This window comes from Balaenoptera physalus, assembly GCF_965194825.1.
Source record: "Balaenoptera physalus genome assembly, chromosome: 11".
In the NCBI taxonomy this organism is placed as follows: Eukaryota; Metazoa; Chordata; class Mammalia; order Artiodactyla; family Balaenopteridae; genus Balaenoptera; species Balaenoptera physalus.
The window spans coordinates 92,909,817-92,926,596 of NC_138896.1; the positions used below are offsets into that span (position 1 = coordinate 92,909,817).

The window sequence follows — 16,780 nt, forward strand, 5'->3', positions numbered from 1 at the left end:
AGGTCAGGACAGGCTAAACTGCTGTATCAGACAGACCCAAAATACGGTGGTTTCAGTAAGACAGAAGTTTTTCTCTCATGCTACTAATCGGAGTGAATGACCCAGGATGGGTGGGCACCAGAGTCTCCACCATATGACTTCCAGTTATGGTCCAAGATGCTGTTCCAGGTTTTAAAATTTTCCAGCCAATGGGAAAGCAGAAGAGGAGGACAAACACCTTCTTTCTAAAGACTTGATCCGGAAAGTGCAACAGCAAGCACGGCCACTCACTTCCCATCCTCGAAGACTTAGTCTCATGACCACACCCAGGCGCAAGGAAGGAAAGGAAACTCGGCCGCTAGCCAAGTGGGCATGAGCCCAGCTCTAATTCAGGAAGCCTCTTTTTAGAAGGGTTAAAAAAAGACACGTGTCTCTGACACCTTCTCAGAGACCCAAAATTATTAAACTGCCTTTTTTAATATTCCCAAAGCACTCTCTTGATACCTAGTCAAGTCCCAGTCCCTTTCTGTCTCTGCTCAACAAAAGATTGCCCTTCTGTTCATCACAACTGGGCAAAAGCCAGAAGGAAAAGAATATGATTGATTACTCCCACATAATGGTCCCTTTTCACCTATCATTTTCCAAACTCACTTTTGTACTCTCTTAGGAGCCTTAAGTTTAACATGGCTTCTTTTTGCTGTAAGGCTCCCTTCCAGCACTTTTTAGCAGCCTGTCCTCTGGGGGAAAAAAATCTTAAATACACTTACTAGAAATTATGAGAAACAATATTCCTTTACTCACTAAAATACACTTAGTGCCAAAAAAAAAAAAAACCAACAAGGTTTTGACATAAAATATGTATTTTTTTCAACCATGTTAAAAACCCTATGTTTAAAAAAAAGTTTTAAATATTTCTACAAGCATTGCTTACATAAACAACAAATAACTATGAGAATGTATTTATTTAATTTGCTGGCCAGCAATATAAAGAAATGTGTACATTTTTAAACTTAATGCAGGCGAGTGTCAAGTGAAGCATTCTTTAAAGACTGACATTCAAAAAAGAAATTCATGTGACAGATCAACTGGGTGTTGAGTGTCCCATTACGGGGCTCGTATGAAGATTTCTCAATTTAAAGAGAAGCTCTCGGTTCACTTAAAGTGGTCTGATGTAAGGAAACTGTAAGAAGGAACATTTCTTCACTACATGAAGAACGTATTATTTCACAAAGTATTTGAAGACCCCTAGAAGGGCTGAGACGGTATTCCCTTAGGTACAGTTTTGGAGATGTTCATTAGTTTAGCTAATAAGAAAGTGCCAGGTGTCCGTGACCATAGTATCTCACTAGAGAAAAAGCCTTTAGATCCTAGTTGGTTAATAAAGACTTCTGCTTCCATGGAAGTCTGAATCACACGGTAAGCGTGCCCAGAACCGCTGAACGACACATCAACTCATCCACATGTTTACTCCTTACTCTTTGGTCATCACACCTGTTCAATGATTTGTAAAGGATGACCTGGGAACTGTGGGTTCTGATGTTACATGACCCACAGGTAAGTGCTTCCACATCTCACGGGTCACTTCCCACAATCGTACACACAAGGAAGGCCAACTTGAATGTACTCTTCTGAATTCTTGAATGCTGGGCGGCCCTAACTTTCCTTTAAAACACCACCACTGGGACTTCCCTGGTGGTGCAGTGGTTAAGAACCCACCTGCCAATGTAGGGGACACGGGTTCGATCCCTGGTCCGGGAAGGTCCCACATGCTGCGGAGCAACTAAGCCCACACGCCTAGAGCCTGGGCTCCACAACAAGAGAAGCCACTGCAATGAGAAGCCTGCACGCCACAACAAAGAGTAGCCCCCGCTCGCCGCAACTAGAGAAAGCCCGCGTGCAGCAATGAAGACTCAACGCAGCCAAAAAAAATAAGTAAAATCAAAAATATATATATATATAAATAAAATAAAATTTTAAAATTAAAAAAAATAAAACACCACCACCTTTTTCTGAGTGGTTTTGAGTTCCATTTTGGCCTAAGTACTTCATTAATAATACACAGAAGTATTTAAATTCTGAAATTCAAAGAAACCAGAGATCATAAATAACAATAACAACAGCCTGGGAAATCACTAGAGAAACCAAAAGTCTGAGCTCCCCCAGGCCTTTTTTTATTAGAGCTGTAAATAATATCACCCAAAGGGGATCTTGGGGAGGTTTGCACACAGTCAGGTCTAACCAAGCAGCAACGCTAGAAATAACTACAGACACGGTGCCAGCAATACTTGGATGATTGCCACCACAAGTAACATTTGTCAAGCATTCGTATGACTTAGCTACACGACAAACCAACTTTGCTATATATTGATAGTTCACAACATTTCGGTTAATTATACCTCTATACATAATCTACAGTCAAACAAAAGCCAGCTTAAAGCTCAGTTCATTTGGGGAAGAAACTGGTGCCCTAACACTGAAGCAAAGGGCCCAGGACCAACTCCCAACATGAAAAGCCCCATCAAAACATTTGAGGACTACCCAGGGGCTCCCATCAAAGTGGAAAGTGACCTTGTCACTTCACTTCGAACATCACCTCGTTTTGTTACTTTTAAGTCTTCTCTTCTGCCTAATTCCCCTCCCAAACATCCCTGTCTTCCATGGGTCAACAATTAAATCATCCATGAGCTGGCTCCTCTCAGAGGAATGCAAATGCATTACATTGTCCACTTTTTGGAAACAGATCAAGGGAATCAGAAGAAGATGTGCTGCATTCAAACCCTTGGCCCACATGGGCAGCTCCACAGTGCTGCAGCTTTCAGGGCTGATGCTGACAGCTCTGCAAACACCGGTGCCAAACAGGATGTCCCTGGTAGGAAGTTCATTGACTATAAATGTTATGTGGTGTCATAACAAGCAATCGTGTGCCAAGATTCTTGGGCTGAGATTAACCACTGAGAGACAACATGGGAAATGCGGGAAGTCCATCCTCGTGAAACCAGAGCTCAGTGGGAGTACAGCATTTAACACTTCCATTTACAAGCCTTTGGGGAGGAAGATCCGGATCATTACAAAATTGAAGATGGCAATGAAAGTCTCTGTGTTGTAACTCAGGGCGACGATGAAAACGACAAGAGTCATAACCTTGTCTTTGGCAAGGCAAAGACGGGGGGCAAAGTTCACCACCTAAGGCTTATCTGGAAATCAAGACAATCCAGCTTAATATTTTATGAGGAGGAATCAAAGGTGCACCCCTCACCTGCACCATTATATATGCCTGGCAACGTGCCACTGCAGTGACAGAGAGGAAGGCCTGGGAGGCAAAGAAGAAAAAAGAGGAAGAGGAGGGAGGGAAAAACTACAGCAGCATCACGCTGCTTGAGTGAGCTGAGAACTTTAAGGTTTATTTTTTGGTTTATTTCTTTTTTCTCCTATTTGAGCCTGGTTCGACACACTTCAATTCATGCCTCCAATTCTGAGTGTCTCAAATATTTGAACAAGAAAAAGAAACTGAAAGAGGAATCATGTTAATGAAGTTCCCCTTAAAGCTATGTAAATGTATAAAAATTATGATTTCAAAAGGAAGCCAGTCAATTCCTGGCTCTCCTGCCACTGATTTACTCTATGATGACAATTTCCAACACTTACAGTATGCTAAGGATTTTAAGTACATTGTCTAGTTCAATCCTCATGACAACTCTATGAGGTAGGTACAGGATTTCCACAGCAACCCAGAGAAGTTGCAAAGCCACACAGCCAGCCTGTGGAGGAGCAAGGCATTAAACCCAGAAACCCATATTTACCTTCTATGCATAACCTGATACTTGGCACATTTACAAGAGGTACTTTCTGTACAACACAGAATGCAAGTTGTTCTACCTTTATCACATGCCCTTGCTGTTTTTAAAGGTGATTCTTAGAATGAATCACCGTAATAGCTAGCAGAATATGAGTGTGCCTGAAGCACCAGTCTGGACATATGCCACAGGTCAGATAAAGGGTCAGGAATGCCAATGGTTAAAGGCATCGACTGGCTTAACCTTCTGTTAAAATTACACATAGAGAACTAACTCAAAGCACGGTTGACACAGAAAACAGGACCTAGAACAAGCTGCAACTGATCAAAGCAGAGCAAGTTAAAAGTTAAATCAAAGGTAATGCCTGTCTCTTGATTTTTAGGGCAACTAGCGCACCCTTGTGGACAGAAAACTTAACTACACAACCACCAATTCCTCCCCAGACCATTTCAGTAAAATACTGAACCCAAACTGGGGAAAATGATTCACTAGAGAGCACTGATGATTTAAGTTTGAGCAAACTTTCTGAGCAGATCCACATGGCATATACAGTTAACTATCTAAATTGTGTTAACAATCTCGTACCTGAAAATTTGCCTACATGATATGGGAGGTCTCTGAAAGATTATTAAACTCAAATCAAATATAAAACCAAGGATTTGTCGAAAACAATGTAAACAAGAGTCATTATTTATAAATGAGTTTCCGTTGTGCAATATAGAGTCCATTCCAAAAAATTACAGTGGCAATTTTTCAACCTGGTAGAGATCACCTAAACTCTAATGAAACCTAACTACAAAAATATTTACTGCAATATTTATTTATTCTACAAATATTTATTGAGTACCTATTACATAATAGGTTCTTTCTAGGCTCTAGAAATAGAGCAAATAGCAGGCCTATTGCATTGCTATGCAGAGGATCAAAATATTGTGCTGCAACAGCTACTTCAGAATGAGTGGTCAAAGAAGACCACTGCAGAACCCTGTAAACAACCCGAATGCCCACCAGTGGTAAAGAGACCACATGGCCACTAATCATGACACAAATATACAACAGAACACTAGGCAGGCATTAAAAGCCTCAGGTAGGACTGTAAGTGCAGGCATTAAAAGCCTCAGGTAGGACTGTAAGTGCTGATGGAAGATGTACAACATACACTACAAACTGGAGAAAGCAGTGAGAAGACAGTGTATATGAATCTATGTGTATACATTTCTTAAAGCAAATATTTAGATGTCAGGATATGCATTAAAAATACCCCAAATTGTTTATAGTGATTACTTTCAAGAAGAGGAATTTGGAGTGGGGAAATTCTATATTCCATTTAACGTATTTGCGTGTGTGTTTGTGTGTGTGTGTGTATTCCTTTCATTTAAACACTAAATTTTGGGGGGGGATAGTAAAATTGTTCATTCTCAAATACTGCATAGAACAGACTTTTAAAATTTTAATACATATACTTTTTATTATATAATTTTCAAGTATACAACTTTAAAATTCAGCATTTGTATATACTACAAAGTGATTTGTATATACAAATACTGATTTGTATATACAAATTCAGCATTTCTATATACCACCACACCACAAGTCTAGGTGTAGTATTTTTAATATATAATTAAAAGCTTAATCAGTGTAACAGAAAACACTGACCTATTATTCTTGACCTATTTGAAATCGTTTTAATTCTAATTTACAGACTTAACACACCAACCTCCCACTTAGAGAAGGTGTTAATAAAATGCCCATCTAAGAAATGACTCTGTGTATAACATTTGGCTTAATATTAAATATGGCACAGCAGTCTCTTGTGGCTCATAAAACTCCCCAGCTCAGCCTTCACTGGTAAAAACTGGCTCACCTGCTCTCTGTAAGGTACAGAAAGGAAGATAATTAGTTCTGCTTCCACATGAAACCACATGTGAAAAAACTAGGAAGAACTTACAAATTCATTCAACAGACAAAGGGATTGAAAACTGGGTCTCTTCTCACCATTTCTAATACTCAAATGCCCTTGCCACAGAGGAATAGTCAGATCTCTCAAGCAGATTATTCAACAACTACAAATATCCTGTGTGTTAGTGTCCCTAAATTTGATAAAAATATTAAAAATTTTTAAAAATTTTAAAAGACCCCAATGATTCAAAAGTAAAACATATTCCAAAAGAATTTTCCAAGACAAATAAATGTAATTATTGAGTGGCATTTCCCAGTCTGGGATGAAGAGCCATTTCCAAAACTATCAAATCAAAATAATACCTTCACGCTGTGAGGCAATTATAATTGTGTGCTTAGGAAAGGCAGTAAACAAATGACCTAATTTTGAGTTTCTTACCTAACGCAGCAAGATTTTCTTGTTCCTGACTCTTTCCCAAAGAAGCCATCATTTTTGAATGCAGACCAATCCACCAAGGACTATACTCCAAAACCTGTTTAACTGCCTCATCTTCAAAAAAGTCAGCTCTGGAAAAAAAAAAATATGAAGGGGCTTGTTACACAGAATTAGGCTGGTGTTCACTTTTTAAAATTTTACCTTAACTCATCACATCTGCACTGGAAATATAGACTAAAAGTACATTTCAAGGAAAGACTGAGCACTGCTATTACTTTCGTTGTGGTTACTAATGGTCATAAATAAAAAGTAAGCACTGGACTAAAGGGATATTTGACATCTGTGATCTCTCTAGACAGAAAGTACAGAGAAGACCAGTCCCCTTCTGAAGTCCCATGCCCTGTACCACAGCCATGTGGGATGAAGTGAATCTGAACACACAATGGACTGAAGCCTAGGGCTTGTGCGAGGTTTGCAAATATCACAGATTTTTGTAAGGTTATAGTTAAAGGAAAGCATCTTTTAACTCTACCAACAAAAAATAAATAAACACATGAGAAGATTTGGATACTACATATCCACAGATGTCACACACACACCCCCCTTATTTTTTAGCATGTGCACTCATGTTTCCTTCCATGATGCAATCTATTTTATTTAGCTATGCTAATCTTAATAGTTCCTTAATTTAAAACTATTGCAAAAGATAAAAGCAACCTTTGTGGAGAACAGAAAATTAATTTTCCCGCACTTCACTTTCTCAGTTTTAACTAGAAAAATAACTGCTACATTCAAAATATACTCTTGGAGGACAGTTATTCAGAAACTATACGGTCTTGCACTAAAAGTTGGAAACTGATATTCTTGGGAAAAGAATGACAAAAAGTATAACTCATGGTGGAAAATTCATTTATATTTCAGGTAATTAGAACCTCAAGACACTGGCTGTTTTGGTAAATTGGATTTCCTAGCTCACAGTTTTGTGACCTTAAATATTTTTTCTTTCAACTGAGATATTGAAATTTTTTTTTTAATTTATTTATTTTATTTATTTTTGGCTGCATTGGGCCTTTGTTGCTGCACACAGGCTTTCTCTAGTTGTGGCGAGCAGGGGCTACTCTGTGGCGGTGCATGGGCTTCTCACTGCAGTGGCTTCTCTTGTTGCGGAGCACGGGCTCTAGGCACACGGGCTTCAGTAGTTGTGGCTCGCGGGCTCTAGAGCGCAGGCTCAGCAGTTGTAGCGCACGAGCTTAGCTGCTCTGCGGCATGTGGGATCTTCCCAGACCAGGGCTCGAACCCGTGTCCCCTGCATTGGCAGGCGGATTCTTAACCACTGTGCCACCAGGGAAGTCCCTGAAATATTTTTAAAATTAGAAAGATCGCAGATAACTTACTGAGTTCTTTGGATGTGCCAAGCACTGCACTAAGTGCTCTTCATCAATTATTTCCTGGAATCCTCACACCACCCCCATAGGCAAGGGGTGCTATTAATACTCCCCTTTTACATGAGTGGAAACTGAGGGTCGGAAAAATTGTATATCATGGTTAAGGTCAAAGAACCAGTAAGAAGTGTGGCCACAATTTGGATCCACTGAAGTCTCAGTCTGAAACCCAAGCTATTAACCAATACAAACATTCCATTTTTATGACTGAGGACATAAGGCACATATTGGACAAAACTGAGCAGCAATTATCTTGAAATAGTAATTCTCAATATCACTTCCTGTCAGGATCAGGCTGCTGCCCAGGACTCTGGCCTCGACAGTTCGGTGGACCGCAGTGCCCTCTGCTAACATGGGATGTTAGCAGACACGACTGGAGAGGGAATGGCTTCTGCTTTGGGATGGGCTGTTTGAGGTGTCCTTGCAGGGCATACAAACAGAGACCTGTCCAACAGGCGGTCAGACATGCAAATCTGATGCTCAAGAGAGACACCTAGGAGTCCTGAGCATTCAGACAGTTACTGAGGCCCAAGAAGAGGACAGAACGCCCAGGGAGAAAGAAGTGGCACAGTGAGAGGAAAGGGTGTCGAAAGCTGGGGTACCAAGGACATTTAAGTCAAGGGTAGAAGAAGAAGAGCCCATCTGAAAAGACGCTGTTTTCTCCCCAGGAGAAAAACAATGGGGAAAATTGCTTCTGTAGAACAGTATCTCTGCCACCTTCATGCCCTGCCCCACAAAAAAATTTCAAAGTGTTTTGAGTAAAATCTCACTAATACAGTCACTCATCTAAATTGGGATGGTTTATTCTTTATGATGCCCAAGATCTGAGGTCAACTGATGTTCTACTTTCCCGAATAAATTATTTTCAACTTTTTAAATGCCATTAATTCAACGAGCATTCACTGAGGGCCCTCTATATGCGGGGTCGGGCAGACGAAGATCAGTAAGACTCACCCCCTGCCCTTCAGGGCACCAGAATTTAACGGGAACCACAGACACAAACCCAGAATGTTACAAAACCATGCAGTAAAAACAAGATGAGCTATAACACACGAGGAGCTCCTACGCCAACTTGGAAGGGAGGGTGCCGGGGGTGACAACTGAGCCCAGCCTTAAAGGGTAAGTCAAAGTTTTTCAGGGAAAGCGGGATGGGGTGGGGAAATAGCCAGCAAAGGGAAACCAGGAGTAAAAAGTGTGTGAGAAGCGGTGTAGTACAGGCGGGGAGATGCAAACATCCGTCACCGCCATAGTATGAAACGTGGGCAGGGGGTGGCAAAAGAGATGCTACAGAGGCAGGTGGCGTCCGGATCACAGAGAACTTTCTATACATGCCAAAGAGTTAGGAGCTTATGCTGTAGGCAAAGGAGAACCCAGTAAGGGTCTAAGCAGATTTTCACTCTCAGTACCTAAGACATCATGCTGGTAGTCTTATGGTTGATGGATCTGCAGAAGTGCAGGCTGGAATAAGAGATGCCAGCTGGGCGTTAGGGGACAGTGGCAACAAACCAGACACAGACGAGGGCCAGGAAGAGACGGAGTGAAGGACAGAGCAAGGAGATAAATGGTACATTTTCAGGATTGATTGAAAGGGTGGGATAAGAATGAAGTCAAAGATGAACCCCAGGTATCTAACCTGGGTGACCGGGATGAAAAAAAGGGCATTCCACCAAGCAGAAAATTCAGGAAGACTTTACAGGTAACATGATGAGTTCGATTTTGAATATGTTGAAACAACGGAGTCAGTGAGATGCCCAGTCGCTCTCTAAACCCTTAACCTGGCTTTTCTTCATAGCACTTATCACAGTCCAAATACTATCCACTTCCCCACTAGAGTGTAAGCCCCATGAGGGCAGCTACCTTGTATTCACCACACTCTCCTTGCTGTCTGCAACACTGCCTGGCACGGAAGTCATTCAAATAAATATTTGTTGAACAAAAAAGTACATACGTGAAGGGATGAATAAGTGACATGTTTATCCCAGGGCTTTTTCCTAAGGTTACTGTTTTGAATAAAGAGCCACCTTGGAAGCAGATGATCCTCTTCTCAGCCTTCCAATTACTACTTGTCATTTTGAGATTTCCTCAGTAAATCCAGAACCCTGATCAGTCTATCATCTTCTTTAACAAATGTACAGCACTGTACATTACAATTTTACTTAACACCCCGGATTAGGAGGTACAAACTACTATGTATGAAATAAACAGGCTACAAAGATATACTGTACAGCACAGGGAATATAACCGATATTTTTTAATAACTTTAAACGGAGTATAATCTATAACAATTTTGAATCACTATGTTGTACACCTGAAACAAATATAATATTGTAAAACAACTATACCTCAATAAAAAAATAAACAAACAAATAAACAAAGAGGGCCTTCTCTTGTTCGAAAAAAAAGGCACCCCAAATGCTATACAATCATTTTTGTCCCTTTTCTTATCTCATAGATATTTTGAATGTTGACTAAATTCTTTTACTTTCTCCCAAAGAAGGAAATAAATGAGATTTTATGAACTGGTTGAAGTAAAAAATATGCCAACAATTAAAAAACACTTTGCCTGGGAAGGAAAAAAAAACACCACTCTCAGCAAGAGAAATATGAAAACTTAGCTATAATAAGCAAAAGGGAAAGGACTATGAAGGAATGTTTCAAGATGCCTTCAACATATTTTACTGTAAAAATAATACGCAAAAGGAATCATAAATGGTAAGACACGGATAGTAAAAAAAAGTAATTGTTTATGGACATCTATACGCCCAGCATTCTGCTGGGCTGCAAAACATAGGGGGCAAAAAAAATCACACACTGGTACCCAGACTTTACAACAGAGGATTTTAAAAACAATAATAATCTGAAGTCATTTATATATGCCTTTGAAATGTGTAAATTTTTGTATATAGTCAATTTACCTTTCTGCTTTAGGATGAAATTAAAATTAGTTTTCCTTAAGCTCCTAAAAAATCCGACAACGTGAAGAGACATCATGACTTGTGAGGACAAGTCAAACAACTTGAAAGTGTCATATATTATGCTAATGTAATGTATTATATATTATGTATTACACAGGCTATATATGTATTATGTATTACCCATTTACGTATATTGATGTAAATGTTTAATACAATACATGCAATGTATTGTCTGCATGGTAGATAAGAATTTAAAATACACTTTTTCTTCCACTGTACTAACCATTAAGAACAACAAAAAAAGCACTGAGCTAAAAATATTTAATTGAAAATTTGAAAGAATTTTGCTTGCACTTCATTTAATATAATACATTTGGGTGGTCAGTCAGCTAATATAAATAATGAGTAACGCAAAAGTGACAATTAGCCAAAGGCTTATTTCTACCGGAAAAGTCACAAAGAACCTTTACCTCCTGACACCCACTCTCCAACTTGCCCGTGACTAAATTTAAGCCACTCGTGTAAAAAAAAAAACTCTTCCTGGAGAAATGCGAAGAACATTTCATGCATACTATTAAAGAAAATGTGGTTTTCTGGATAAAGAACCAGAAGATGGAGAAAAATAAGGGCTGCTTCTAATATCCCACTGCTAAGTATAAATTCCAATTTCTTAATTCTCTCAGGCCATATCGCTATACTTCGAGTTTTAGAAGAGAAGAGATAGGCAGTTCTGCTAATTAAGCTCCCTCCCACTCGAAATTTCTGTCTTGTAAAGCTCAATCTGTTTTCATGCTTGCCCGGGAAATCTGCTGACAATGAAATTTTTCTGCTTTAAATATTCAGCATGATTTTAAATGCGTTTCTTCAAATTATTCTTCAGTGGACCTTTAAAATCACAATTGGAGAGATAAAGGTAATTAGAAATGGCAATGTAAATGGAGTTGAATCTCCCAGATGTCCTCCAAAATATAACCCACCCTGCTCTTACTGAGCTTCCCTCGGGACGTCGAAGAGTTCCCCCATTCATCACTACACATCACTCAGCCCATGTGCACATCACAGGATATATTTCTGCCATTCCAATTAGTCTCCCACTGTGTCACAGGAGACAGAATGTTAATCACAAGAGCAGCAGCAGTTAAACTGAAATAGTGTACATGAAAAGGAAATACAAAATGACAAAGGGAAAGGCTCTTCAAGTCCTGGCCGAGCCACTTAGTAGTGGTGTGACCTTGGATGAGTCCCTTAACCTCCTTTCCTCAGCTGTTGTGAAAACTGAATTAAATAATCACATGAGAGCACTTGACAAGCTGAGAGCACTATACAAGTATAAGGGAATACGATGATGATAGCTGCATATATAACAGTTCAAAAATCGTGGGCCCAGAGCTTGGGAAGAATAATAATTGAGGTCTACATCAAAACACGACTCACATCCTAGGAAAGCCACCGAGGACCCACAGAGGCCCGGGGACAACCACTTCCTTGAAAGAAGTGCTGCTATCGTGGTCGATGAGAGACATCACAGTCTTTCCGAGGCAAGTGATTATTTACCTACCCATTAATTAGATTCGTTCCTTAGACAAATATAAGCCTGATAAGAGACACATGACGGCTCAAGACACAATTAATGCAGGTGGGAAATACAGCAAAACTTAAAAATAGGTTTTATTTATATCCTACCCTAATGAACAGTTATTTGTTAATTTGAAACAGATCCCCGATTACAGGTGCCAGTGGATGAAAGTGTTGGGAAAACCCTGGATCAGCCAAGAAACGTGGGACATGTAGATTCAAATTCTTAAAAGAAACTGAAACATGTTTTCAATTATATATACCATTAATCACAACAAAGAGTCTTCTGAAAAGAATGGTACATATTCTCATGAATGCAATGTTCTATTTTTAAGTTTGGCGAGGAAAAAACTCAAAGTACATCAAAAGACTTCTCTGGTGCTGGAATGAGGTAATGAAAAACAGTATCTTTCAAAGATCACAGAGGTATAACAGTTGTAGGTTAATTCAAATGTCAACTAAGGTTGTGAGCCATCACTAAATTCTGGAGTCCAAAAAATCACATACCTAACAGTTAAAAAGATACTCAAAAAATTTTTAAATACTCAACGTCAAGTAAATTATTCAATCCTCAAAAAAAAAAAAAAACCCTCAATACTCACAGGTAATAATCTGGATCAAACTTGGCCAGCTCAGCAGCCAGGCGCTTCTGCCTTCGTTCGGCTGCAGGGGTGAAATCTGGATCCTTAAGATCGATAACATCACTCAATTCATCCTAAGAACACCCAGGAAAGAAAGAATAATTGCTATCTCCTATTTTAGCCGTGAAAAATCTCATTTTGGACAAAATGCCCAATCACAGGAAGAATCTAATTGATCGGTAAGCCGTGATACCACCTGTGACATTGAGATTCGAATCCAGCAGATGTTTGTTAGACACCTACTACTTGCCAGGCCCTGTTAGAAGCTTTCACATCAATTATTTCATTTAATCCTTAAAACAAACAAACTGGTTAACATAGATTAAGGCTATAAAAGTTTAACATGAAAAACAGAATAATCCTCTGCAAGCAAACAGGAACATTTAATTCTGCATTCATTCCCCCATTTACTCCCAGAGATTTGAAAGTTATGAAAGGCAAGTTGAAATAAATTTCTAGACCCAAGACAGAGCTCCTGCTGCCAGGGGTGTCACGTCAGCAAACCAAAACTTGCTAACTTCCGTGTCCCTGTAAATACTCGCCTTGAACAGAAATGCAGGCTATCCAGTCGAGCCCCCCAAGGCCAAGCCAACTCTGGGCTCTGTCCTTATTTCCCTGTCCCTTCTCACCCCTAACGAGAACTGTTAAGGGCAATTTTGATAGATATGACTTTCCATTTGAAAATTTACAAATCCAATCCCAAGTAATATTCAACCTTACTGTAATCATCTTCACCTGGATGAATACATACTGCTATATGGCTTGTTTCCTAAGCCCAACCCTACAGAAAACAGGTGTATTAGTAAAACCACCTACAATACCACATGGTCTTTTTTCTTTTGATCAGAATTATGAAGGAAAGAAACTTTGTACAATGCAAAATACTCCTAAAGCTCTATCTTCTTTTCTTTCTTCAGTCTGCCCATTCCTACTACCGACCGCAAGGGATAAGTAGGCAAACCGGAAGCAGCTTGAAGACTATTAGCTGAAAAGAAGTCAAGGGAAATAACTTGGTAGACAGTTGTGAACGCAAACCATTAGAACAGACTTGTAAATTGAATGATAGGTTAGTGCCTAATACCCAGGCTTAAAGTCGACAGCTATAGCACAGCAAAATCACTACAATGAAACCAGCTACACAGAATCGGCCAGGGAAAGACTAGGATACAGAACTCCGCACACAATCGTAATTTCTGCACTTAAAAAAAAAATCTCTCACCCCTATCACAATCCACTGAGCTCAAGTAACATCAACAACATTTAATACAAGCACATTCTAGTACAACGAAGGGGCCCAGGGAACTTTTTGGAAGTCACATCCAGAACATCTTAATACTTTTTAAGTACAAACATTCTGGGCAAAAATCAGATCACTGGCTGTCCCCAAACTTAGAAAAGTTTGCATTCCAAAAGTGCTTTTACAATTTACTTTTGGAAGACTCAGAATGTATTTTCCTATAGACATACTATGATAAATAACAGAGATTCTCGGGGCAGCCCGCAAGTTTATTCAATGCAAAATAAACTGTAAATAGAGCACTCACAACACAAAGTGTACAAGTGTGCAGCAAGGCTTCCATGGGAAGACGCTCTCAGAGCTCTGGTTTCACCCATCAGAAGCATCTCTCCCCTGAGCAGGACCACCTGGACGCTTCCTCGCTTCTCTGCCTCCTCACCTGCCCGGCATCGGCCCCTCAGCCACAGAGCCAGGAGGGGGGTGATGCGGGCCTCACGGGAGCCGAGGACGCTGCTGCGTCCGCAGGACCCCCTCCGCTGGACGAGCACTCGGAGCCGCCTCCTGCCCGGGGACCCCAAGTCCCTCTCCCCAGCAGCCTCCAGTCCCCGGGTTTGTTTCCTCCTTCGAGCCCCAAGGAGCTCCCTGCCTCCTGCCCACCACGACACACGCACGTGTCTGAACACAGCCTGATGAGGCAGAAGAACTGTGACTCTGGAGTTAGACAAACTGAATCTAAAAGCCAGGTTCAGTCTAATTGTGCAGCCTCTCTGAGCCTCAGCATCCTGTGAACAAACTACACACGCCTCCGTCACACGGCTGGGACTACTTTCCTCTTGCTGCCGTAACAAACTGCCACAAATGTGGCTTAACACAACACAAACGTACAGGTCTAGAGGTCACAAGTCCAAGGTCAGTCTCACTGGGCTAAAACGAAGGTGAAGGCAGGGCTGGTGCCTTTTCGGACGTTCCGCGGGACCGTGTGTTTTTCTGCCCTTTCCACCTTGGAGGCTGGCTGTCCTCACTCCTGGCCTGGCAGCCCCTCATCACAAGGCTCCTTCTCCCTCGGCTTCCGTCATCATGCGCTTTTTTCTCTGTTATCACTTTGACTCTCCTACCTCCCTCTTGTAAAGACGCTGTGCTTAGATAGGGCCCACCTGGATAATCCAGGATAACCGTCCCATCGCAAGATCCTCAGCCTCATCGCGTGTGCGCAGTCCCTTTCGCCATGTAATTAGGACGTGGGGGTCAGTACGTGGACATCGGGGGCGGGGGTGGGGGACAGCATTCTGTCTCCCATAGGCTGTTAGAAGGGTTAAATGACTATGAACAAGGCGTAAGTACGGGGTGTGATCATTCAAGAACGTCAGTTTCTTTTTCTCTTGACTCCCTGCTCCACTGCACTCCCCGGTGGCTCAGGGGCTGACTTCCTATTGAGAGCACATACCTTCCCTCCTCTTCAGCTTCCTCACTTGCAAGTAGTAAGGAAAAAAAAAAAAAAATCAGGGAGCCGGGGAGGATTATAATGTCCTGCTTCATTATTTCACCTGGACCAGATACAAGGTCAACAACGGGGTATAATCTTTCAAGCTCACATTTCAGAGGATAACTGGACCGAAGTAACCCCAGGCATTTCAGAACCCTAACTGCACCAAGAATAAACCCAGACCCTTACCATGGCTCAAAGCTCTGCAGAATCTAGCTGTTGTCTTGTACTTCAACCTCATCTCCTACCTTCCCCTTCTGGCTCAAATACACAGGAGCCACACACCAGACTTCTTGCCATTTCTGGAACACTGAGTCTCTGCGTTTACAGCACCCTTCTCATCATTCAGGACTCAGTGCAAATGTCACCTCCTCCAAGAGGCCTTCTCGGGGCCTCCTGGCCAAAACAGCACCACCCCGCCCCGGCTCTCACATCACCCCCTTCTCCTTCACTTGTATCTGAAATTATCTTGTTGATTTGCACTTTATACAATTACTATCTGTCTCTCCACTAGAATCTTCCATGAGGGCAGAGATCTGGTCTATCTTCTTGCTTACTGTACCCCCAGCACTGTGCCTGGTGTTCAGTTTCAAATTGCTCATTCAGCAAACAGCGGGTGAGGGTCTGCTCTGGGCTAGATGCTGCTCTGGGTGCTGGAGACCTGGAAATAAACATACAGACAAGGCCCCTGCTCCCGTGGGAGTGAGAATTCAACAGCCAGAAGAGAATTCTCCCCCTCCCCCCCCCAGCCTCCAGACTCAGGGCGTCCACACAGCTCTGCAGCTCGTTCGTGCCCCACAGAACATGAACGTCCACAGCAGTGCAAGCCCCGCCCAGGCCTGTCCTTCGCACGATCATCCGCAGCGGCCCTGTGCCCACTGGACCCTCAAGAGAAACTGGAACAAACTAAAAAGTGAAGTTAGCTTGGGGTAGTGAAATCAGTCAACCAAAGGGAAGGAAGAAAAGAGGATGAGAAATGACACACTACAGCAGGGTGAAAGTGATTCTCTTTCTGTTTTGAAAGGATGGCTAAGGTCACTGCTAGGAGAGCTATTTAAAGACCGGAGACTCTAGGATTGTTGCTGCTGGCAGCCACTGTCACCAGGAGCCTGCTGTGAAGCCCTGACTTGGAGTGGCCAGGGCAGCTTTCCAAAGGCGCCCTGTGGCTGGCAGCAACTTCAGAGAAGAGACAGAGAGAGAGAGAGAAAGAGAGAGAGAGAGAGAGAGCACACACGCACACGTGTCTGTATGGGGAGGGGGGTGACAGAGAATTTGTTTCAGCACACATGTTTTTATTTCTGTCTCAGTATCAGTATAAAATACAGACACTCACAAGCCAACCCTGCGTAAATGGCTGGTGGGAAAAAAAATATGAAGGA

The 16,780-nt window shown here is 41.6% G+C and overlaps 1 protein-coding gene across 1 annotated transcript in view; it reads right to left on the reverse strand.

Moving 5' to 3' along the window:
* Positions 1–16,780, reverse strand: part of SHQ1 (SHQ1, H/ACA ribonucleoprotein assembly factor) — an 89,090-nt gene that overhangs the window by 63,335 nt on the left and 8,975 nt on the right. Inside the window, exons 5-6 of the mRNA XM_082412271.1 lie at positions 12,643–12,755; positions 6,112–6,239 (exon numbers count right to left, since the gene is read on the reverse strand). Coding sequence (XP_082268397.1) covers positions 6,112–6,239; positions 12,643–12,755 — 241 coding nt within the window. The remainder of the gene's footprint in view (positions 1–6,111; positions 6,240–12,642; positions 12,756–16,780) is intronic.